The sequence below is a fragment of the Plecotus auritus genome (assembly GCF_963455305.1).
Source record: "Plecotus auritus genome assembly, chromosome: 8".
In the NCBI taxonomy this organism is placed as follows: domain Eukaryota; kingdom Metazoa; phylum Chordata; class Mammalia; order Chiroptera; family Vespertilionidae; genus Plecotus; species Plecotus auritus.
In genome coordinates, this window is record NC_137782.1 from 51,611,802 (window position 1) to 51,635,303 (window position 23,502).

The 23,502-nt window shown below is 39.2% G+C and overlaps 2 protein-coding genes across 4 annotated transcripts; both read right to left on the reverse strand.

Annotated features, from left to right (window-relative positions):
• Positions 1–220: 220 nt before the first annotated feature.
• Positions 221–15,934, reverse strand: SERPINB12 (serpin family B member 12; the record flags this gene model as incomplete). Of its 3 annotated transcripts, none has more annotated exons than XM_080686753.1 (8): positions 221–625; positions 2,480–2,647; positions 3,709–3,851; positions 7,013–7,130; positions 8,443–8,583; positions 9,210–9,344; positions 12,162–12,347; positions 15,893–15,934. In XM_080686753.1, 7 exons carry the CDS (start codon positions 12,327–12,329, stop codon positions 221–223), a joined length of 1,278 nt encoding a protein of 425 aa, XP_080542879.1. The 3 variants fall into 3 exon arrangements, with proteins under 3 accessions (XP_080542879.1, XP_080542877.1, XP_080542878.1); XM_080686751.1 differs by lacking the exon at positions 15,893–15,934 and adding an exon at positions 14,336–14,425; XM_080686752.1 differs by lacking the exon at positions 15,893–15,934 and having other exon boundaries at positions 9,270–9,344; positions 12,162–12,329.
• LOC308257331 (guanine nucleotide-binding protein G(I)/G(S)/G(O) subunit gamma-5-like) lies at positions 10,472–10,705 on the reverse strand (the record flags this gene model as incomplete). Its single annotated transcript, XM_080686755.1, has 1 exon — positions 10,472–10,705. Exon 1 carries the CDS (start codon positions 10,676–10,678, stop codon positions 10,472–10,474), a length of 207 nt encoding a protein of 68 aa, XP_080542881.1. The 5' UTR covers positions 10,679–10,705.
• Positions 15,935–23,502: the final 7,568 nt, after the last annotated feature.

The following is a 23,502-nucleotide window of genomic DNA, read 5'->3' on the forward strand; positions in this document are numbered from 1 at the left end:
AGCAAGGGTCCTTCAATATTAAGGGACTTAGACGAAAATCAACTACAGGTTGAGAAAAAGAGCAGGACAAGGCCAGGCCAAAAGCTGGAATGAAGGGGACATGACACTGTGATGAAATTCCATCGGCTTTAGATATTAGCAAAAAATGCCCACGTTATGCTATGGGAAGATTACATTGCTGTTTTCTTCCAGCTTCCAGGTACTAGACACTGTGCCCTTTTCAAGGAGAGCAGACCCTGCCATAGAAGAAAATGGTTTGGTTTTTGTTGTGTCTGATGAAAAAGAGAAAAGGGTGATCAGCATTAAAGGTCTCCCAGGATGGTGCAGACATTACATTGCCCACAGCCCCACTGGCTCCGACTGCCTGGGTGCCATTTTCATCCACCTCCACAAAGGTTTTATGGACAACTTTCGACAAGTACAAACTGGAATGTGGAGAGATTCCAGTAAGATCAGCCTTCTTTTCATCAAAGACATCCGTGATGCCCATGTCTTGGAGAATAGAGTTGAGATCATAGCTGTCTTCCAGGGTGAATTGGGGAAAGGAGACAGCTACTCTTTTTTCTGACATATATTCTGGACTGCTCCAGGCCACTATTTTTTCATAAGTGATGTTCCTTTCAAGCTGCAAGATGAAGAAAACAATATTAAGGGTCAGATTATGAGCCTGCAAAGAATACCCCAATTACTTCTCAGGGCCTGATTCTACTCAACGATAGTAACAATCTTCAAGTTCTTTTCCTACACCTCAAACTACTCTGATTTCATTTAAAACTCTTCCAAGCAAATTTCTTTTCTCTTTAGAAGTGTCATAGTAATATATAGAAATGTTTAAAAATGCTTTTTAAATGCCTAAAAAATATTAAGAAGGTTTTAAAATGTTTAAATTAACTTTCCTTGAAACTTAAAGTGTGATATTAAGAACACATTCCCCACTGCCCTGAAGCGTGTGTACCTCATAGATAAGGATTTGAACTTCAGTAAATAACTCAGAGTGACTTGTCAAGATAACCTCTTGAGTGAGTGATGTACTCTCCCTAGATAACCACATGTAGCCTCTCGCCCTGTTTGAGATAAACATGTGTGCATTGACGTAGTTCATTGATAGCCACCTGGACTGCTGCAAATGGGGTGCAGGCTTTAAAAATGGGGATCCTGACCAGCCCAGTGCTCGCCTGTCAAGACAGCCACAAAGTCACGTCCTTTTGTCAGTCTGGCAAGTGATGCTGCTCCACGTTCCTCTTCCTGCCAGCTGACAGAAGAACGGCTAGTAACTCCCAATTGAGACGTGACCAAGCTCTCAGGTGAGGAACACCGGCCCCTTGCATCCGGACAAGACCAGCCCAGCTGCTGGAACCCAGAGGAGACAGCACCACCGGGATCTCATTTAAGCCTGTACCCGTAGCACCAGGAATTGTGTGAGTAATAAAGTGCTGTGTGATTTGCAACTGCATATATTTCATGTGGTGTAATTCCTCTGCCAGTTAATTGAATTAATTTGCATACGCTTAGAATTTAAATTAAAGCTTCTGGTCTTTTTTGGTCCTAAGCCTGCCCCTTGGTCCTGCTTCCATAGAGTAGCCTCTTTGCTAGCAACTACTTGAATGTCCCATACCTGCACGGTTAAAGTTTATCTCAAGGGACGCCTTAGATAAACACCCCAGATCCTTTCCTGTGATCTACTTGGGACAAGAAGTTGCAGAACAACTTGAGTTCCAGGGTTTTTTGGGGTCTGACAGACAAGTATTCAAAGCTCAGTTGATTAAGTTGGGTGAGCATGACCAAGCCTTGACATTGGAAGTTCAATCTCTTCTATAAAACAGAGATAATACCATCAAGTTCCTCAAGGATTAAACAAAATAATGTATTTAAAATACTTAACTTAGTGCAGACACATAATACATTTTGAATAATGGTCATTATAATAATTACTATCCAGTGTTTCTCTCTGTTTCTCTCTCCCTCTGTATCTCTTTACCCTACAGGATGTGTAGTTGAGCTCCCAAGCTTTTATTAATTCCCACCTCACACACAACCTATTCCAGTATCAGCATCCCCACTGCTGTCCAAGTACAGGCATCCCAAAGCAGGATTCAGCTAAAATGTCTTTAACTGAGCTATAGCAAAATAGTCTGACTGAGAGGCCAGCAGTCAGGATGTTCAGGGAAAAGGAAGCACTAGCTTATCTGTAGCAATTCTCAAGTTACTCCCCATTCAGATTCGGTGATCTGGAAAAATACGATTCCAGAGAGCAAAATGGGATTAGAGAGGAAAGCCCTAGCTTACATGTTTGGCATTTGTTCTTTTCTAAACAACAAATAATGAATAAATAGCTCAGCGAATTCAGATTCTTATATATTATTTGCTTATCTCAGACAGCTCAGATACCACCCTGCCTCAGGAGGTAAATGGTAGATGGTGCTGCTCTCCAAAGATCCATAATAAAACATTTTGAAGAGATAGGAAAATGAAGCTTTACCTCCTGTAGGCCCTTCAGGTTATTTGCAGAGGGAGACGGCAGGAGGACGAACATGCTGAGCTTGCCCTTGGTATACGGCATTTCAAGGATCTGTGCATTCACCTCCTCTATGAAGCCCATTTTAAACATACCCTCTTGATTCATCATCTTCACAGTCTTCTTCTCATTCTGCAGCGAATGAACAAGGTAGAAGGTCAGGACTGCCATGATAAGCTTACAAACTCACCTGGTCCCCAACTTCTGTGAAAACAGGGGTCCATTAAGTTGAGCAGGGTCTTCCCCAGAAGTTCTGAGCCACACCAGTGACCCAACCTAAGAGTCATCTGCCCACAGGCCCTTACTTTGCCAACACGTTTTCCTCCTGTGGTTTTTAAGGGATTATTCAGCTCCTAAAACCATTTATTGGTAGCTTATCTATCCAGGCACCTACTCACAGCCTAGCCGGCAGAAACAATCCTTACAGCTCTCTATATCTTTTATACCTCAGCTACCCCAGCCTCATGGCCTCACTCGATCCCCTGTCTGAGCTGGACTGAATGACCCCACTGCAGGGCCAGTGGGAACCTTGGTTAAATGATAGTCACCTACATAGTAAATAACAGTACCTGTTCCATGTACTTCCATCAGAGGCAAGGGCACAGCCCCAGACACCTCAAACTTCAGATAAGCTTACAGTATGCGGGTGGGAGGACTAGCAATTTACAGATGAGGACATGAAGCCCTTGACAGTGATCCAGCTTACAAGTGTTGGGCTGGGTCTGACTTTTCCCTTTCCTCCTATTCTACAGCCTAGTGGTTTAGAACATAGGTTTTTCAGGCAAACACAAATGGGAATCCTAACGCATGGATTTGGCTACGTAACTTAACCTTTGTGGTTTTTCCCCTCAGCTCCTTAGTGGGAATAATAATAATATCACCTATTTTCATAAGGTGATTTTAGGGAACAAATGAAATAATAAATGGAAAATGCTCAGTGCAGTGTCTGACACCAGAGAAAGAGAGAGAGAGAGAGAGAGAGAGAGAGAGAGAGAGAGAGAGAGAGAGAGAGAGAGAAGGCCCAATAAACTCCACATATTGATTTTTGTTAACAGCAAATGTGTTCTTATTATAAATGTAAGCTATAACCCAGGGGTCTAAGCTTTAGATTTGAGTATACATACTACAAACCATTCTTAGTGGAAACGGTGAGTGGAATCATTAGAAACTACACGCATGCTCTAATATAGTACCTCGCTTAAAGAGAAAGGTGCATCAACTGTGTTTCCAACTTCAAAGTATTTTTCCCATTTAGCCTTGAAGTAAACAGCATTCACCAGCACCAGGACAGTCCCATTGTTAATGGTATTCTTGCTGAAGAGTTCCTTGATTTTACCTAAAAAAAAAAAAATTCCAGAGAATATTTTAAATATGAATTGTATCAAAAGTATTCATAGACAGATTTGTTTCTTAATGCAGCTTAACATGCCCAGGGCAAGAGAGTGTCTCATTCAAGAACTAACCCAAGAAAATTAAACCACTCAGAGTCCTGGGTGGGGAAGGAGTAGAGGTAAGGTTGGGAGCAGTGGGAGGAGCATCTAATTCAGAGCTGTGTAACTGAGGGCGGTTTTCTGGTTCTATCACTGTGGTGGGAAATTGGCAACAGACATCTTACACCCTGATTTCTCCTTCAGAGTAGAGATCCTGCTGCCTGATTATATTATCACATCCTTGAGAAAAAGGGCTCTTGTATAAACTTCCTGTCTCAAGCACTCATCACAGCAGCATACATATGCTTATGCATAAACAAAAATGCACATAAATGTACGCATCAATGATATAAAACCTATCTTTTAGAGACTTTCACATGCCCTCCCTCATTCCATCCTACATCACCAATGAGAAGTAGATATTGTTATCCTTTCTCTATAGGATAATAAACTATAGCTCATGAGGACTGAGGCCACACAGCCAAAAAGCAGGGAAGCTGACTGAGATCAGTCCCCAGGACCTTCCCATTCTTGGTTCAGTGCTGGACCTCCTTCCACAATAGCACAGCCCTAAGGCAGACCAGAAAAGCCCATGCTATCAGGCAATAGTTCATTTTCAGTACACATCCTTTTCTACCTCAAAATAGCAAATCAACAGTACCATTACTGGAATGCATGCCTAGGCCTGAGCACCTTAAGAAGATTTCCACTTAAATCTCATAATAATACATTATTTTGTCACCATATATATTTAAAATACTCTGGGAGAGTTAAGTAACTAAAGAAAAACTAGACATTCATACCTTAATCTAAAGTTTTTCCTCTTGGCAACTAAATGGAACCTTAAAGGCATGGGAAATTTTTTATGGGCTGTGAAAGAAGTGAAGACAAATAATTTTGGAGTTTGGTTATTCCCCTCAAGGAAAGGCCAGGCAGGAGCACCCAAGCCCTAAGCCAATGTGAAGAAGACTGGAGATAGGGAGAGGATAGGGCATATTCCCAGGTAGGAAAATCTTTACCTGAAAAAGTAAATTAAAATATTTGACATCTGTTATAAGGTGACATGAATGGCATGTCAGAAAGGTGATTTCTTTATTTGGGCTCATAGACTCTGCTTTTCACTTTGAGAAATTACAATTTCATGTTAGTGTTAAGGGTCATTCCTGATGCCTCTAACTCTCATTAAACAATCCATCATCTATCCAAGTATTTGGTAAAATCCTTCTGGTCTATATCTTAATATCTCTCAAATTCATCCACCTCTCACCATCTCCACTCTAGTCTACTTCTAAACTGTTCTCCAGCCTATAATCAGAGATGTCTTTTAAAAGATACATTCCCTGCCCTGACTGGTATGGCTCAGTTGGTTGAACATCCCACATTCTTGGAGAGGTCCACCAGTTTGATTCCCAGTCAGGGCACATGCCCAGGTTTTGGGCTCAATCTCCAGTATGGGGCATGCAGGAGACAATCAACTGATGTTTCTCTCTCACATCGATGTTTCTCTCTCTCCCTCTCCCTTCCTCTCTCTAAAATAAATAAAAACATTTAAAAAAAAATAAAAGACACACTCCCTGTCTTAAACCTTCTCTAGCTTTCTTTTGTTCTTAGTTCATCATGTAAATCAATTCTGAAAATTTCTACACTTGGGAGGGTTCTTATTAAGGCAATGTTACTTTGTATATTAATTATAAATAAATATAACACACTAAAATAGCTATTGCATATTTGAAACTCCCTACAGCTCAATTAAAGAATAGTTTTTAAATATGCTAAATTATTTTGTTGTAAACTAGGTATTGTAATGGGGTCCCAAATATTTCTAATATGACAGACAAACTCCAATATCAGTGGATATTTTAGAGGGAAGATGAGTTTTGATTCTATAGGCAAATGAACATTTAGTGCTAAAAACACTGGTGAGGTTCAAAAAATTAGAATGATCAACAGTATCAAAGAAAACACTAAATTATAATGAAAGCATTTACAGCATTATAAATATTGAAACAAGAAACCGAACCTATGAGGAGAAATTATTTAGAGTGTGAAATTGTGGGTTCCATTTACTAAAGAAAATACAAATTATGAAATTTTATGGAGGTAAGACGTCTTCTCATTCCTACTCCATTATTTTACAGATGTGGCTACTGAGAACCAGAAAGGTCATCAACACCAAGGTCATTTGAGCAATTGAACTGCAATCAGCCCCAGTTTTGTGCAGTTTCTGTTTTGCTTTAATGCAAACATCACAGCAGTGAAGAACCCTGTACTCTGCCAAGTTAAGCACAGGTGTAAGAGATGGGCAATACACAATGACTGATACTATTCCAAAGTAGTACAATTTATGTCTTTTGGAACAGCCATAGAAATGGCTTACATTGAAGAAAACATTAGAAGGAGGACAATAAAGAATAGAGGGTAGATGGAGATTAGTGCTCAGAGGGGTCATGGCTGAAGATCATGGTTTGACGACTGGGCTGCCAGCAAGCAAGGCAGGGAGACCGATTGTATTTAAATATGATGGGGGTTGGGAGCGGGGGCACTGCTTTGAGAGTCCCGTGTTTATACAGTCCATTCAGAAATTTCCATTTTGCTGGGAGCTGGATGAAGTTGGAAAGGGAGTTTCATATTAAAAAATAATGCTATCTATGTTGAACTCAAATGTTTACCACTCATCACTATCTGAAAATCCCCCTTCACACAGAACACATATTTCTAGTGAAAAGTTGATAAGAAGAAGGATTTTATTATTTCCATGTCTTTATGAATAACTAGATTCTCTTCACAATCTTTTTACTGACCTTTTAAAAGAAATGGAAAGAGTTAATGTCCTGCTGACCCTATACTGGGCTGAAAGACACATCACCTTTATGATGGGAGTAGAGAAGCGACAGTAACTATAGTACCTGTGCATTTTAACTGCTTGATGCACTCAAAAGAAGCTTTGGACCCAGTCCACACCTGTAAGCATCCGGTCCCTGGCAGATGAGCAATGTGAAAAGCTGGGCTGAGCTCTTTGCTTTTAAATGGAAGGAATACCAGCTACAACACGTTTGGTCTTTCTTACCTTGGGATTGAGATTCAACCCAGAAATTAATCTTTTGTCTGGACTTTTCAGTGTCTTTCCGGAAGTCAATACTTTCGATCGTTGTGTGATAAAATTGAATCACACCATCTAAGTACGCCTGTTAAATTAAAACAAATGGAAATCATATCATTATGCTAATAGTTAGAAGTGAAGCAGTCATGGGCCTCAGCACTCAAACTGGATGTGTGTCAGTCTCTGTCTACCCCCAGTCTTGATAAGCCAGACATTTCAGCTGCTGCAGTGACAGTTTCAAACCTAGAATGCTTGGTTATGGGGCAGTCCATAGTTATAATGGCACAGGCTTTCCTACCAGATAGCCTTGTATTTGGACATTTCATTTGTGAAGACATCACAAGATAAATATCAAGTATCTTGAGCAACTTAGCTGTAAAATGCTTCTATTTCAAAAAAATTAAACTGCTGAATTGTTACAAAGTTTTTGTTTGAAATGATAAAAGAAGTTTTAGAAATAGGGTGATGATTATGCAACATTGTGAATATAATTAATTCCATTGAATTGTATATTTAAAATTATTAAAGTGGAATTTTTTGTTATAGATATACAATTTTTAAATTAATAATGTAATATGCCAAAATCATCAATTTGTACATTTTATTAGTAATTATATGATATATGAATTTATATCTCAATAAAGCCAGATTTTTAATAAAACAGCATGTAGAATCTCATTTCCATTGTGAAAAAACTACTTATTTTGGTCCAAGTAGGCTGCCTCTCCCTTTCTAGGCCAGCCCTAGGCTATGTGGCACATTTGCCATTGGTCACTCCCCTCATGTTTAGTGCCATGTATATAGCTCCCTCTAGTGGTGACAGAGGAAACTGAAGCCCAGATTCAGATGAAACTAGTTCTAGGGACAAAGCAGTGTAGCCACAGAGACAACACAGGTGCCTTTTGACTCCAAATACAGTATTCTTCTGCTACCCTACTCTGCTCCTTAAGTGAGTACAATTTCTCGGGGCAGGGGGTCGGGGGGGGAGGCGGGGTGGCTTGATGATGGCACCAAAGGTGATTTTAGGGAAGTGCCTTGGAAGACAGGGATAGGAGGGACAACAGAAGAAGGAGCTACCAAGTGCAGCTACCAGGCACCTTGATTAAGAAAGAGGTCACAAGAAAAAACAGCATTATCAAGCTCACACATGCTCTGAAGGCTATTAGTCCTATGACCCTCTTTCCATCCACCCTAGCCCACTCACAAGAAGCCTCGTAAACGGCTCAAGTTGAGAACTGGGAGGAGGGCCATAGCAGCCATGGGAGAGGAGGTGGGTCCTGGACATCCCACCAGTCCACAGTGCACAACCTGTCAACGAGATCTGTGTTCCGGATGGCGGGTGATTTGTAAATAGTAAGTTCCATGATAGCTCTAAACACCATTCTTGCCCAACTCACCGGACAGATTGGAAATTCCTGCTCTCCATAAAGCCTGTTAGCAATACTCAGGGTGTAATCAGATTTGATCCTATCTAGTTTGGAGAGAAGCTGCCCAAAGTAGCAACTGAGAAGTTCATTCCCATCCTTTGAAGACTCCACCTAACAAAAGAAACAAAATGTGGTCATAGCCAGTTCAAAGCAAATTGGCTTTGTTAGCATGTAGGGGAGCAAGATGAGATGAAGAGAGGAAGAAGGAGAGCAGAGAGTCCCAGTGGAAAATTATCCTTGAAAAATACATCTGGAGACAATCTTCTCTGCACCTGCCTCTTAAGCTTTTTAAGGTGGAGGGATATGTAATTCCTGCTCCTGGTTATGGGACAACCAATAAAAATTGTGTGTGTTAGTACAGATTTCAGCTGGAAATAAAACAGGCAAAAGGGGGAGGGGAAGAGGAAAAATCCCACAGCTAATCCCTCCTCCCCTTACTGCCCTTCATCCTCAACCAGGCTCCATCCTGGGGAGCTGTGGTCTGTAAAAGTAGGTGAGTAGAATGGCTTTGAACAGACAATACTAGATTCTACTCTTTAGGAAAGTGGCTTACAGCCAAGAATGTTTAAGACACATAAACAGATAGGAATTGTGGGTCATGTGGAGTTATTGCTGTTATTGGAGCTGTGGATGATGGCCAGGACATAATGTGTGGGGATAAACAACCATCAGCACCACAGGACAGTCAGCATGAACGGTTTGTAAAGACAAGAAGCAGCAGTTTACGGGTGGCTCACCTGTGGAGTCAGAGGTTTGGTCATTCCTTTCTGCCCTTCCGGAGGGCTGTCAGCCAGTGCCTCCTGCTCTTTGTATTTCAGACAGGGATCCAGTGCTTTGGTTTTCTCCTGGGAAAGTTCATCAAAGTGGAGTACCTGCGTGATAATGGCATGGGGCCTTTCAGACAATAGGAACAGCTCGAAGTCTGAAGAGCTTCAGAAACATTTTAATGATGTGACTATGACAATGATTACATAGTCCAACAAAACAATCAACAACAGTTTAAAGAAATGTGGACATTTCTTTTCATTTGGGATGTGAGGTGGGATGGAGGGGAGGTCAACTGAATGCTACCCATACTCCCTTAGGACATGTAGGAATGACCGTGACTAAATTAAGAGTATCAGGTATTCCTAAGACTGTCACCTGTGGCTATTGACCAGTCTGAATTAACTTTGAAAACACACACTGCATTTTGAAGACTTGGTATGAAAAAAAATAAGAAGGTAAAATATCTCATTTAAATTTTTAATTGATTACATGTTGATATGATAATATTTCGGATGCATTGAGTTAAATAAAATGTATTAAGATTAGTCTCACCTATTTCCTTTTATTTTTTTAGTATGGCTACTGAAGATTTTTAAATTACATATATGGCTCAAATTCTATCTATGTTAGATGGTGCTGATCTACAGTTTCAAATCAATCAAGTGAGGGAGGACAGGAGAAAACATGTTGTCCAGAGCATTCGCAGACAGTTAGGAGGCCAGGTTTGCTGGCAGGTGACACCCAAGTGCCTGGAGAAAAAACACCTGAAACCTGACCTGGATGATGCCAATCACACTCTAAAGCTAAGTTTTGCTAAAGAAATAATACCAAATCAAAGTAAGTGAATAAAGTAGTATGACCCTAAACTCATTCTGCCTTAATCCAAGAATTCACTCCTTTGTATTAGGGACAGTAGTGGGGTTCAGATCAAGGGAAGTATAAGACCAACCTCAGGAGCCTGTAGTTTATTTGGGGAGTTGTTCTTTTTTTTTTCTTTTTATACTAAGTATTTTATTTGTATGCTGCCAGTATATATAAAATAATCATTCTTGTGAAATAGAAATTCATGAAAATTCAGAAAGGTAGGTATTAAGGACTGACAAAAACAGAAGTTTGTATAGTGTGGCACATGTTATAGGATAAGCTTTTTGTACAGCCTTCAGATTTAGCTCTCTTTGAATATTCACCAGTTCAAGAAAAGTGGTTTAGAACACTTTCAAATTTCATTTTACTACAAAAAGGAACAAACTTTCTGGGGTCTGAAGGGATTGGTACTTGAAGGTACTCCAGTCAGCAGAGGGTCATGTTGAGCATTCTGCAGACAGAATTGTTTCCAGTCTGCAGCTGCCTGGGAAACCTTCACGCGGGTGAGCCCAGCCTCCAGCCGGAGCTGTTGAACCACTTTCTTCATAGCAGTGCCGCTGGAGGAAGCAGACATGATTCACGCGAGTGCGGGACAGATTGTTCGGTAGTGGTCGCTGGTCGCGGGTCCGCGGGGGCAAGAAGGTGGGACAGCAACCTGAGAAGTTGTTCTTGCTGCTTTCATTCATTCATTCTACATATCAGTATTGGGTGGCTACCATAAGCCAAGCGTTGTTCTAGGACAAAGATGTCTGCCCTCTAGGACATTATATTCTAGTGGGGAAGACATTCAAAAAGCAATACAGCCCTAGCAAGCTTGGGTCAGTGGATAGAGTGTCAGCCTGCAGACTGGAGGATCCCGGGTTTGAGATTCCGGTCAAGGGCACATGCCCGGGTTGTCGGCCCGGGTTGTCGGCTCGATTCCCAATAGGGGCATGCAGGAGGCAGCCAATCAATGATTCTTATCATTGATGTTTCTATTTCTTTCTCCCTCTCTCTTCCTCTCTGAAATCAATAAAAATATATTTTTTAAAGCAATACATGTAGTGAGTAATTACTGTATGCAGTATGTTAGAAAATGAAAATGTCATGCACCGATGGCAAAGCCATAAGAGGTAATCTTTAGGGATTGGGGCCAGGATGCAATGTTAGATTGAGAGATCAAAATAGGTAAACACTGCTCAAAGTCCTGGAGGAGAAAGAAAGTTATAGATCAGTTATCTGTGGCAAGCAAAGGGAATGCATCAGGCCCTAAGGCAGCAGAGGGTTGGGCTTTCCAAGAAGTGAGGAGGCCAGCCTGGCTGGAGAGAGAAAGATGGGGGGGGGGGGGGGGGGATGGGGAGAAATGGTATCACCAGTTACCTGGAATTCAGATCCCCAGACCTTCATGGGCCATTGTAAGGATTCTGGCTTCTATCATTAGTGAAATTAAAAAGGGGGGTTTTAAGCAGATAAGAAATCGGGTCTGACTTAGGTGTTCGAAAGACCTTCCTGGAAGCTGAATGGAGAATACTGTCAGTGGAAGCAGGAAATTCCTGAGGAAATTGTATCCAGGTTAGAAGAGACCTCCGGGAGGTGGTGGGAGGTACTTGGTTCTGTGTAGATCTCCAAAGAAAAGCCTGCATTTTCTGACAAATTTGATGTGAAGTGAGAAAGAGAGAGAGTCAAGAAGGACTCTGGGATCTTTAGCCACTGGACATGAAACTGGTGCCTACTAAATATTTACTTAATAAAATGAATGAAAGAGAAAACACATACACATTAAAGATTACTAGCAATATTGGTATCAATAATTATAGAGAGAAAGAGCAACGGACATGCAGACAGATAGACAGGAGAAGGTGAATCAGAAAAGCTGTCAGACTGGGAAGGTTGGAGAGATACCATAAAGGATATTGAGGATTCATTGAGCCTCCAAGAATAGTGGGATTCAAGAGAAAGCAAGGCAAGGATATAAATGAAGACTCTGAGCAAGCCCAGGGTTCAGTGAGCAGCTTGACTTGCCAAAATGGGATTAGGGTCTGGCATTGAGAGTGGACCTAGAGTTACTGCATCCATACCCGGTCGATCTGATGTGCACTCTCACTTCTGGCCCCCAGACGGACCATGCCAAGGGCAGCTGAGAGGCTCAGAGGACAGAAGAAAATGTTCTTAGCACCATCATTTTTGCTTATCTCTTGAAAAAGATCAAAGCAAAATTTGGAGTTTGCTGCAATGAGAGATTCCATAGTGAAACCGATGACAGCCTAAAACAAACAAACAGAGAGAAAATATTTATCAGAGAAAAATAAGTAGACAGTTCTCATTTTAAATACTCAAGATATAATCATATACAGTTATTCAGTAAACTATTAAAAACTGGAAGATAAAGTCACCATCATCTGGTCTATAGATATTGATGTCAATATTTATAATAATACAGATAGAGATCTATTTGTATTCAGTGATATGGATTCTTTTGCTAAGGCTGCCATAAAAAAAAATACCACAAACCAGGTGACTTAAACAACAGGAACTTATTCTTCCTCAGTTCTGGAGGACAGATATCCATAATCAAGGTGTTGGCAGGATTGGTTCATTCTGGAGGCTCTCAGAGAAAATCTGCTTCATGCCTCTCCCTAAGCTGCTGGTGGTTGCCAGCAATCCTTGGCACGCCTTGGTTTGTAGAGTCATCATCTCTGCCTCCATCTTCACATATGTCTTTCCCTGTGTCTTCTGTGTGTACACCCAAATATCCCTTTTCCTATAAGTCATTGGATTAAGGCCCACCTTAACCCAAGAGTTTGACTTCATCTTAAGTTGACCACATCTGCAAAGACCCTATTTCCAAATAAGATCACATTCACTATTACTGGGGATTGGGACTTAAACACATCTTTTGGAGGGCAAAATTCTACCCACTTCATGGTGGAACTTCCTTTAATCAGGTAAAATCAAGTCAAAGGCTGCTATGTCCCCATGGTCAAGTTAGCAACCAAGAAAGCTTCAATCCACCCCTTCTCTTGGTTCTGCTTAAGACATTTGTCTGGACTGTCCATGAATTTTCTATGGCAGAATATATGCCCAAAAAATTGTCATGGGTCATGTCCTTTGCTAACATTTTCACCTCATTTTGATTCATTACATATGAAACCTATAGGACTTGAAGCACTTTAATCAGCCCTTGATATTGTCCAAGAGGTAATAGAGGGTTGAAAGATGCTGAGAGTTTAGAAGTCATTTGGTTTCTCTTGACAATGTAGAACCATAAGTAATGGAACCAAAGTAAGGGAATGACTTCCCTTAGGACAGCCCTTGACCCAGCCCCATCCCAATAATCTATTCCATAAGTATCAAGACAACTTTACATACTAGTAGATCTCACTTTGGACCTATCCCCCTCAAATAAAATGTCTTTTGTCTTTTGCCTATGGATATTGTATATTTTTAAGATGGAAATGTAAGCCCCTTTATTTTAGTTTTTATCATCAGACATATGACACATAACAAGTATTAAGAAATAGTTATTGCTTTGGCCCTGGTCAGGTAGTTCAATTGATTACAGTATTGTCTCGATAAGCCAGGGTTGTAGGTTCAATACCAGGTCAGAGCACATACAAGAAGCAATGAATGCATAAATAAGTGGAACAACAACTCCATCTCTCTCTCTCTCTCTCTCTCTCTCTCTCTCTCTCTCTCTCTCTCTCTCTCTCTCTCTCTCCGTGTGTGTGTGTCTCTTTCTCCCTTCCTCTCTCACTCTCTCAAGAAGAAAAAATAGTTATTGCTTTAAATTCAACAGTATACTAGTACAGTGGTTTTAACATTTCCCACTTTAATAGATTTTTTTAGTCTATTAAACTTAATTCAAAAAGACATTAGGTACCTTTTAAGAAAATGTGCCACATGTGTCTTTACTGTACACTGGAAAATATCCTCCAAACAAAGAAGTCACTCTTTGGCTAAGTCTAAATGCTGATTATTGAGGGAGGCTGTCTCTTAATAAGCTACAGCCTGAAAAACATGTATACAATGACTCCAGTAATCATTATTTTCCAACAGATTTGAAATAATCTTTCAAAATAGTAAAGTCCCTCAAAAATCTATTCAACTCAAGGAATCAATAAAACCCAATTATAAATACCTTTATAATAACAGCTACCATTTAATTTGAGCCTACAATGTGCCTGGAATTTCACAAATATTGTCTCTAATTCTTGAACAATCCTATGAGTCAGAAACTATCTTTATTTTATATTCCACTATGATGTGTGTTAGCTGGTGTGCAAATCAGTCCATTCAATCTGATTGCCAAGCCACCCTTCCTCCTCCTACAGCATGCTGCCATCTGGAGCAGATAAAGCATTCACAGTCCCCAATGCCACCTCCTACCGACCATACTATACAGAAAGACATTAAGGAACAATTTCATTCAGAAAAAAAGAAATGAAAACTCACATTGATATTAAGAAAAATGTTATATTTTTGCCTGTACTGCTTCCCAATTGATTTATTATTTAAACTCTAGTAAGGTAGAAGAAGGATTTTGATTCTCAAATGCAAACTTATTGTACAGATGGCAAATATCAGTAATGAGGTTGGCCACCTGAACAATAAATTTGAATTTTGCTCTCACAATATTGACAAGTCCATTGCCTTCATTTTTCCATGTGCTTTCTCATCTTGCAATCATAGCATCTATATTCATATATACGTTCATTTGTCTGTATATGAAAGACAAATGTTCATATTTCTATTTCCCTTATGATTCTGTCTATAAGGTGATTGTTTTTGATATTTCTGTCTTTCCTTCCAAACCATAATTCTTTTGGGGGAAAGTTCCATGATTTTTATTCATCTTTATATCCCATTAGTAAAGAATATAAACAGTGGTGCATAAGAATACTTAATATTTATGGATTTATTTACTATCATCTGCCCTTTTTTCAGTATAAAGAATTCTAGTATTTGAAACAGTAGGTGATAATTCATATTTCACATTGACTCTATACATTCTGCAGGTAGCTGTGATTAATAGAGATGTTACATAGTGGGATCAACTTTAGATTGATTTTCTACTCTATTATAAATAGTTTAGTTACTAAAATATGATTTCCTTTATTGTAACAATGTAAAAGGTTAGACGTGGTAGATTTTCTAACAGCCCAAACTATTCTAAGTGTGAATTTCATATCCCAAAAATATTTCATGTCTAAAAATTTCCACCATTTTTACAAAGCTATTAATAAGCTAAGAATAAAATTTCAGCTTTACACAGATAGACACAATTCTGCTGGAAATGATTTTCAAACCTAATTATAAATAACTAAAGGATAAGCAATATCTAAAAACAAAGAATACTTGTGAAAGATTTAATCAAAGCATTTCCATCTCAGATTGCCAAAGAGAAATGTAAACTCATATTATCTAAAATACCGATATTCTAAATATTATACCATTTTATATTTCAGAAATTAGTGAAAACATAGTATACAATCTGCCAAGTATGTAAAGATTTTTAAAAATTATTCAAACATCCTCATTTTTAATAAATCAACCAGACATATCTGACATGTGACCAGGTGCTGGGGGGCTGAGGGAGGTGACAGATGATGGCTGTTTCCTAATAGGTATTGCCACATTTACCATAACTTCAAAACATCATAAAACAAATTACTCATTTTTAAAAGACAGTTGCCTAACTAAAAACAGCATATCTTTTAGTTTCAATCCAATCTACTCTGCGTTACTTAAAACAATTTTCCCATGCAGTGGTTTGTTGTTAAAAATAATACTAGGCAACGCTAACATTTACCTTCTTGCCTTCAGAGTTGCTGCTAACAGCTGGCCAGGTAAGTTTCAATCTGTACCCTGTCAGGAATGGAAATATATGAACTTGGCCCCTCCCACAGTGGCACCTTCCCAACTGCTATTTTGGAAGTTAGAGTCAAATTATTATTGATTGATTAAAGCCCAAGGAGGCTGGGGGGAGGGGGGAGCAATGTATGGCATATATATTTTAAACAAATACACTCTATGCTTTCAACTAAATTAAATAACTTACTATATTTATATATTCTTTGCTCTTTCTAATTGGGTCTCTTTATGGAGCCCTCATAATAACATTGAGCCATACCCTTCAACCCAGTTCCCCATGCTAGATAAATAGAGAAGCATAGGATTGTTTGCACATTGTTTTGGACGTTCTCTTATACTTGAATTTCTATTTTATTCTAAACTTTTTAAAATTAGCTTTAAGCCCATTTCAATAGCTTGGGATGTGAGTAGAGATTAGTATTTAATTTATTAACTACAATAGCTGAATACCAATCACAAAATTAAAATTATTAAGAGAGACAGAGAGGAGGAGGGAGGGAATTTCTGGAAGAAAACTGCTTTGCTAGGAGCTGGAAATCTAATCAACTCTGTCCAATACCTCCAGAAAGTTTGCCTAATTTAGCTTTCTTGCTGTGACCTGCTCACCTGTGTATCTTCTGAAAGGATTTTTTAGAGACCCAGACACCCGCAAGTCTTCATTTTTTGTTCGTTCTTCCTTTCTTTCTCCTTCCCTTTCCCTTCCTACCTTCCTTCCTTCCTTCCCCTTTTTCTTTCTTATCAGGCTTCTGATAAAAATTACATAGAACAAATGTATTTTACAACAGAAAAAATAAATTTTAAAACTGAGCCAAGTAACTTTTGATGTTCCTTTTAGCTCTAATAGTCTATGATCCTGATTCATTTATGACCATAAACACAGGGGTGAGTGAATAGGGCACAGCGGTTGTAACTGGAAGAGTAAAAACGTTGGCAATCGACATGACTTAGGGACAAAATGAGGATCCTCTCTGGCCTGCTTCCCTTTTTTACCCCTTTTCCTTCTCTAACTTGTCTGATAACCATACAATCTCAGCTCCACCCCCACAAATAGGATTATGTTAGACATAGGGAAATTCACAAGAAAACTTTGTAAAGTTTTGCCTTTATGGAGCATATAAGTTGCTCATATATAGTCTAGTATATGTTTACTTATATGGAGAATATAAGCTATTTATGCAGCTAGTGTAGAAATGAAACAAGTAAAATCATTTTTATAAGGTAAGAAATCAACCAGCAGAAATTAGTAGATGGGTGTCCAGGGGGGTCTTTCAATTCTCAACAGTAAACATAGAAAATAATTCTGCTGTTAATTTACCTCACTTTTTCATTTGAAAAATGCTTATGGGGTGGTTGTTTGTTTTTTGTTTTCTCTAAACGCCTCCACGAAATTCTAAAAGCCATCATTTTTCAGCTGAGTCTGGTCATTGCTTATGATTTACAAGAGGTTGGGAAAATTTTAACACTTGAGTCAATTAACACTTCATTCCACTTGATCTGTAACTACTTCGAGCAGTTACCATGCATCACCACCTTTCAGAAAGGGTACTATGTACATTTAGAACAGGATAAATTTTCCCCTGGCTTCCTGGGTTTCTGTCTGTCATGTTTGTTCATTGTTGGCTGGTGATAGTCACATTGCCTTGGGCTTCTGGGTGCCTGAGCAGATCCAAAGCTTGTTTGGATATCTTTTATCTAGGATTGCATCTGTTTAGCCTGTCAAGTAATTCAACAAGGATATGACAACGCATGACTGTGCCTTACAAGCCTAAAACTCTCGTGTAGTGTGGTTGTTCAATCAGTAATGATGAAATCACCACTAAGTGTAGGTAAACATTAAAGGAACTAGATAGACCATAAGAGGGCATGAGAATTCATGGAGCACCGAGTACTATGTGTTGAGCACCATTTGGGACTTTGCGTACATAATCTCATCACCTCATCTGAGGGGCTGAAAAAAGTCAGTCTAATATCAGAGACTTAAAGCATCAGAGAATTACACTAGAGTTGCAAGGAATTCTGGGGGTCACTAACCTGACAGTGCTCTTCAAGGTTTTTGTGTCAACAGGCTGTGAAAATAGGGTTTCATCAAGTGCAGAGTTAGATGACCCCTCCTAGGCATGTTACAACTCACCCTGAGTGAGTTATGAGCCAAACATTTAGCCTGTTAGCAACTAGTCTTTTTTCTTGCTGGAATGAAAATTCAGGATACTAGAGTGTGATGCAAAGTCTTTGCTAGCTGGTGAAGCTAAACAGTGTGATTAAAATTCTCCTGCATGATAAAGGCAGTATTTTTGAGATACTGTTAAGAGGCTCTTTTTCAGTTAGTTTTAAATCACAATAGTGAGGGAACAAAATGTTTGTGGGGAAAATATCCGCAGGGAGACTTTTGATCTATTGATCTTCTAAAAGAGACAGTTGACCTGATATTTACCATTTTATCCTCCAAACTTAGAAGCCTGGGTAACAATGCATGAAACCGAAGAAAATAAAAAATGCCATTAAAATAACAAAAAACAACAATAATAAAGACTAAAGCACAATAAACTTGTTTTAAAACTTGCAATCACCCTTGAGATAGCAATTACCCTTTCCATAAAAGCCCTCAGTTCTCGCAGATCCAAAACCGAAGCCTTCAGGATTAGAAAGGAAGCCAACTGCCTATCCCAGTGTGACTGAGGCACAGGGACCAAGATGGGCATAGCTAGGAGGTGGCCAAGAACACACTGCAGAAAAAGCAGTACGCTTGCAATCAGAGGACCCAGATCCTGGTATGAATCTTACTGGCCTGAGACCTGGAGCAAATTCCTCTTGAACTTGCTCCTATAAAAAAAAAAGGAGTAGTAACATGTGTTGGCATGCTCTAATGTGTAATACAAATATCAGCATTATTATTGTAATTCCATGGAATTAGTACTTCATAAACTTTTTTTCATTTCTTAAATCTATAGACATATACCTATTTCTTCTGTAAGTGTCATCCTTCAAATCAGGGTTCACAAACTATAGCCTGTGGGCCAAATCTAGACCAATGCCTGTTTTTGTAAATAAAGTCTCATTGATACACAGCCATGCCCATTCACTTACTGCTGTCTATGGCTGCTTTCACTCTACAATGTCAGAGTCTGAGTAGTTGTGAAGAGACTATATGACTGCAACGCCAAAAAATATTTACTGTCTGGTCTTTTACTGAAAGTTTGCTGATCCTTGCTTTAAATAATAAAACATAATAATTTTTATTTTTAATTTATTTTTCAATTATAGTTGACAGATTATATTAGTTCCAGGTGTGTAATATAATGATTAGACATTTATATAAATTACGAAGTGATTATCCCAGTAAGTCTAGTATCAATCTGACACCATGCACAATTATTACAATATATTGACTCTATTCCCTATGCTGTACATTACATCTCATGAATGTTTTTATAACTGGCAATTTAGACTTCTTAATCCCTTTCATATTTACTGAAAAGTTTGCTTATTCTTGCTTCAAATGATAAAACATAACAATGCTTAAAGCCTACGAAGTTTATACAGCCTTTGCCATATAACTTCTCCTTTCATAAAACAAATGTTAAAATACACTTACAAGAAAGTCTCTTAAATTAAAAATATGCATTTTTTGTTTGATATTAACCCCAGACAAAACTCTAAGCCTCTTGAGAATTGCAGTAAAATAATAGCCCAGACATTCATTTGATGACTATTGAGTACCTACTGTGTGCCAGGCACTGGTTATACAATGAACAAGAGTGGGATTATCCCTGCATTCATGACACCTAGCATAGTAGGATCTTGCCCAGCATCCAGATATAATAAACATATATGGTGGGCCTAATATATAACAGGCTCTTCCACACCCATTATCTCATCCAGTCCCTCCAACAAGTCAGGGAGGAACACATTAGTATCCCAACATGACAAATGAGAAAAATAGGACTCAGACAGCTCAGTTGTTCAGTCACGATGCTAGAGAGCATCAGGAGGATCACATTACAGCTCCCAAGAAAACGACCTGCAACACAGAGAGCTTCATGCCAGCACAACTGGCCCCCAAAGGCACCTTCACCAACAGCAGCCTGTCCACCTCCCCACACATACCTGAAAGCGGATGAGGACTGTCCCCAGTTAAGGTCTGTGCTCTGATGAAGTCAATTCAATATCTCGCAGAGAAGGGAACAGCTGAGTCTTATATACTAGATAGCCTGTGGAAACTGGTAAGGATAGATATTGAGCAAGAAATTCTGTGGCTTTTCAAATAATGGCCATGAATCAGAAAATTAACCCATAAGAGAGGGGGAAAGAGATATATTTATGGTCACTAACTCAAATTTTAAATTAATTGTCTCTAAGTCTGGGTTATCTCTTTTATACTAGATACAGCCTCTCTTTAGAAGCTGTTCCACAGCTTGCTTGTAAAGCAGGTCATAGAGGAGGCCTTTATAAAGGACTGCTAGAAAGGCCAGATTTCCTTTCTCTGTTCCTGATTCCCCCTAAACGACTTACAGAACCCTTTCAGCACTGTGAAACCCCATGAGTCATAGTTTGTAAGTGAAATACACAAAACCCAAGAGGAATTCTTTTCAGTGTGTCCCAATCCACTCCCAGCAAATGGATTAAGTGCTGTAGGGTCAGAGCCAAGTGCGAAACACAATATAGCTGAGAGAGAAGATGGCAGGTATTGCAACCTATTGTCTCTACGCCTCTATTATCTACTGACTCAATCAAAACTACAACTCCAGGGCTTCTAGGACAGTTCACTCAGTGTCCTCACCAGTTACTACTTTTTCTTCTGCCATCTTATACAAAACCTAACAAATGAACAAATTCTCTCCCCTCTTGCCCTTTCTCCCTGGTTCTTCTCTTTATCTCTGTCTTCTCATCTCCTCGTTTCCTATCATGTCGTTCCACCCCACTCATTTCCCCCTCTCTTGTCTTTCTCTCTCTCTCTCTCAAAGCTATTTCAGAGAAATTAATTCACATGTAAAACTCACAAGATTTGCCTTATCATAGAACAACATTGGCTTCTTTTCAGAAAAGGCTTCATATTTTGTTAAGGAAAATAACACATCCTTGAGAATTTTTGAGATATGTAAAAGTCATTTTGTTCATTTTGCAGCCTTACAGCAAAGCTATGCCAGTAAATTGCCACTGGATTCCCAAGGGGAGGAAGGGGGTGTATTAGGGGGCAGCCAATCAATGATCCCCACTCATCATTGATGTTTCTATTTCTCTCTCCCTCTCCCTCCCTTTCTGAAATCAATAAAAATATTTTTAAATAAAAATAAATTTTAAAAATCTTTGTATTCAGCCTTTTTATCTGAATCTCAGGTGGTCTCCTTAGCACAGATATCTAGGTGCTGAGTTAATGGATAAAATGAATGAACGTTTTCATGCTTGACTACATCATGTCAAATATACTCCAGAGCAATCCTACCAGTAATGCATAGAAGGGCCTGTCTTTCCACTGTTATTTACTAAGAGTTTTCCTCTCCTAAAACCTGGAAACTAAACCTCTCTCCAAAGAAACAGGAATGAAAAAGATCAGCATTCTTTACAATTCCTCCAACATAAATCACTACTTTGCACAACTTGAACTGTCTATGTTTTTTTCAAGTCAGGTTTTGGACATCCTTCAACTAGTCTCTCACCACAGGGTGGGGACAGGGTGTGACCCCCTAATTCTATTAGTTTTCTTATGGGAACACCAAGGACAAGTTGCAGCCTACCTTTCTTGTATTTTTCCCTGTGGCTCTCTCATCCTGATGCAATTCTCTACATCCCAGCATGGAGTTTCTCCATTGGCACCCAGCAACGACTTATGTAGGAGATGCCATTGCAAAACTTAGAAGCCAAGCCTCGGAAAGTTCTTTTATCTGTCATACAAATTAGACTAAAATAAAACAGTGCACATGGAGGTCACCCGTGTGGCAAGTTTCCTCTGACTAATGCCCAGCTGGTTGTCCCTTCTACCATGAGGGTTCCTGGGACAGCAATCACTCCACCATCATCTGTGTATTGGTGTGCTTGGGGTATATAATGAACTTTAGAAAAACTTTACACCAGGCATCGGTGTGAATACCTAAGCAGAATGATAGGCTTTGACTGGTGACTTTTTGGAAAGTGGAGGGAGGAGGACCTTGTGAGGGGAGGGAAAGATGGAGAGGACAGAGAGTAGCTCCTTGACACAGCCAGGCAAGAAAAAAGAGTCTCTGTGGTCCTTGCACATCTCTTCCTGTAAACCTCTATTCTCCCACAGCCCAGAGCACCTCTCTCCCTATTTCTGGGAATGTTAGTGATAAACACACTGTGACAGGTAGTGCTTCCTAGTGCTTACTCAGCTATGTTGAAGAAGTATGAACATTTTGTGCATCCTTTGTTTTCTTTTTCTTTTTTAATAGATTTTACCTTTTTAGAGCATTTTTAGGTTTATTGGAAAATGGCATTGGAAGTAAGAGAACTTGAGTTCTTGTCTCTACCCTTATCAACTCTGATTGGGCCTTTGGAATGGCTTTGGCGATGGCTGCTGATGACAATGACTGGAGTCCTTGAGAAGGGCCATGCTTTTAAAGAGGAAATAAAGCTAGGATTGAGAAAAAAATGACTGGTAGGTGTGGAACCTTGGTTCTTTTTCCCTACAAAGAGAACTGGTAGCCCCAGTCATCCCGGGTGGGTGCCCATGGTTTAAACACTGGCCAATAATAAAGGGGAAATTTTCAAGGAGAAGCAATTCCTATGAAATTTAATTCAGCTACCAGGACTATTGAGGAAAAAACAAAGAACTGTGTGCCAAGTCAGGGGATTTGCCTAATTTTATTTGTCTCCAGTGAATGTCCTTATTTCAGATAGTGTGAGAACCACAAGCAATATCCCATTAATTTAAGGGCATATGGTTGTGCATAAAACCCCAATATATATATATATATATATATATATATATATATATATATATATATATATATTCAGAATAAGAATTATGCTCAAACATAAGGGAAGATTCAGGATTTTTGCAGAAAATTTTCTGATAGATTTCTTTATTGTACAACATTGACCTAGTCAATAAAACTTATTGAGTCTCAATTTCTTAACCAAAACTTACTGAGCCTTCTGGTTTCTTCAAGACCAGATAATTTTTAAAGTGCACAGTTATATTTCAGCTTCAAATTCTGGCACCATGAAAAGAAGGGGACTAACAGAACTTAGGGTGGCAAAGAAGAAGGCAACAAATCACAGTTGGTGGCAAAGGGAATGGGGAAGGCCATTTCTCTTTGTTTTTCTCATGGTTTCATGAGAGACTTGACCAATTGCCTTTCTGATATCAAGATACATTCACCTTCTACTCAATAAATCAAAAAATATGGTTATGATAAGAAATCTGATTGTTTTTTAACTGACTTATTCTTTTTGTCACTGTTGTTCTTTGTTTGTTTTCCAACCACTTTATTGAGGTATGATTTTTTTTTTTAGAGAGAAAATTTATTTAGAAAGTCATAGAAGTAGTAGAAGTGAGCCAGCTGGGTTGCCTAGGCTCAGGAAACAAGCTTT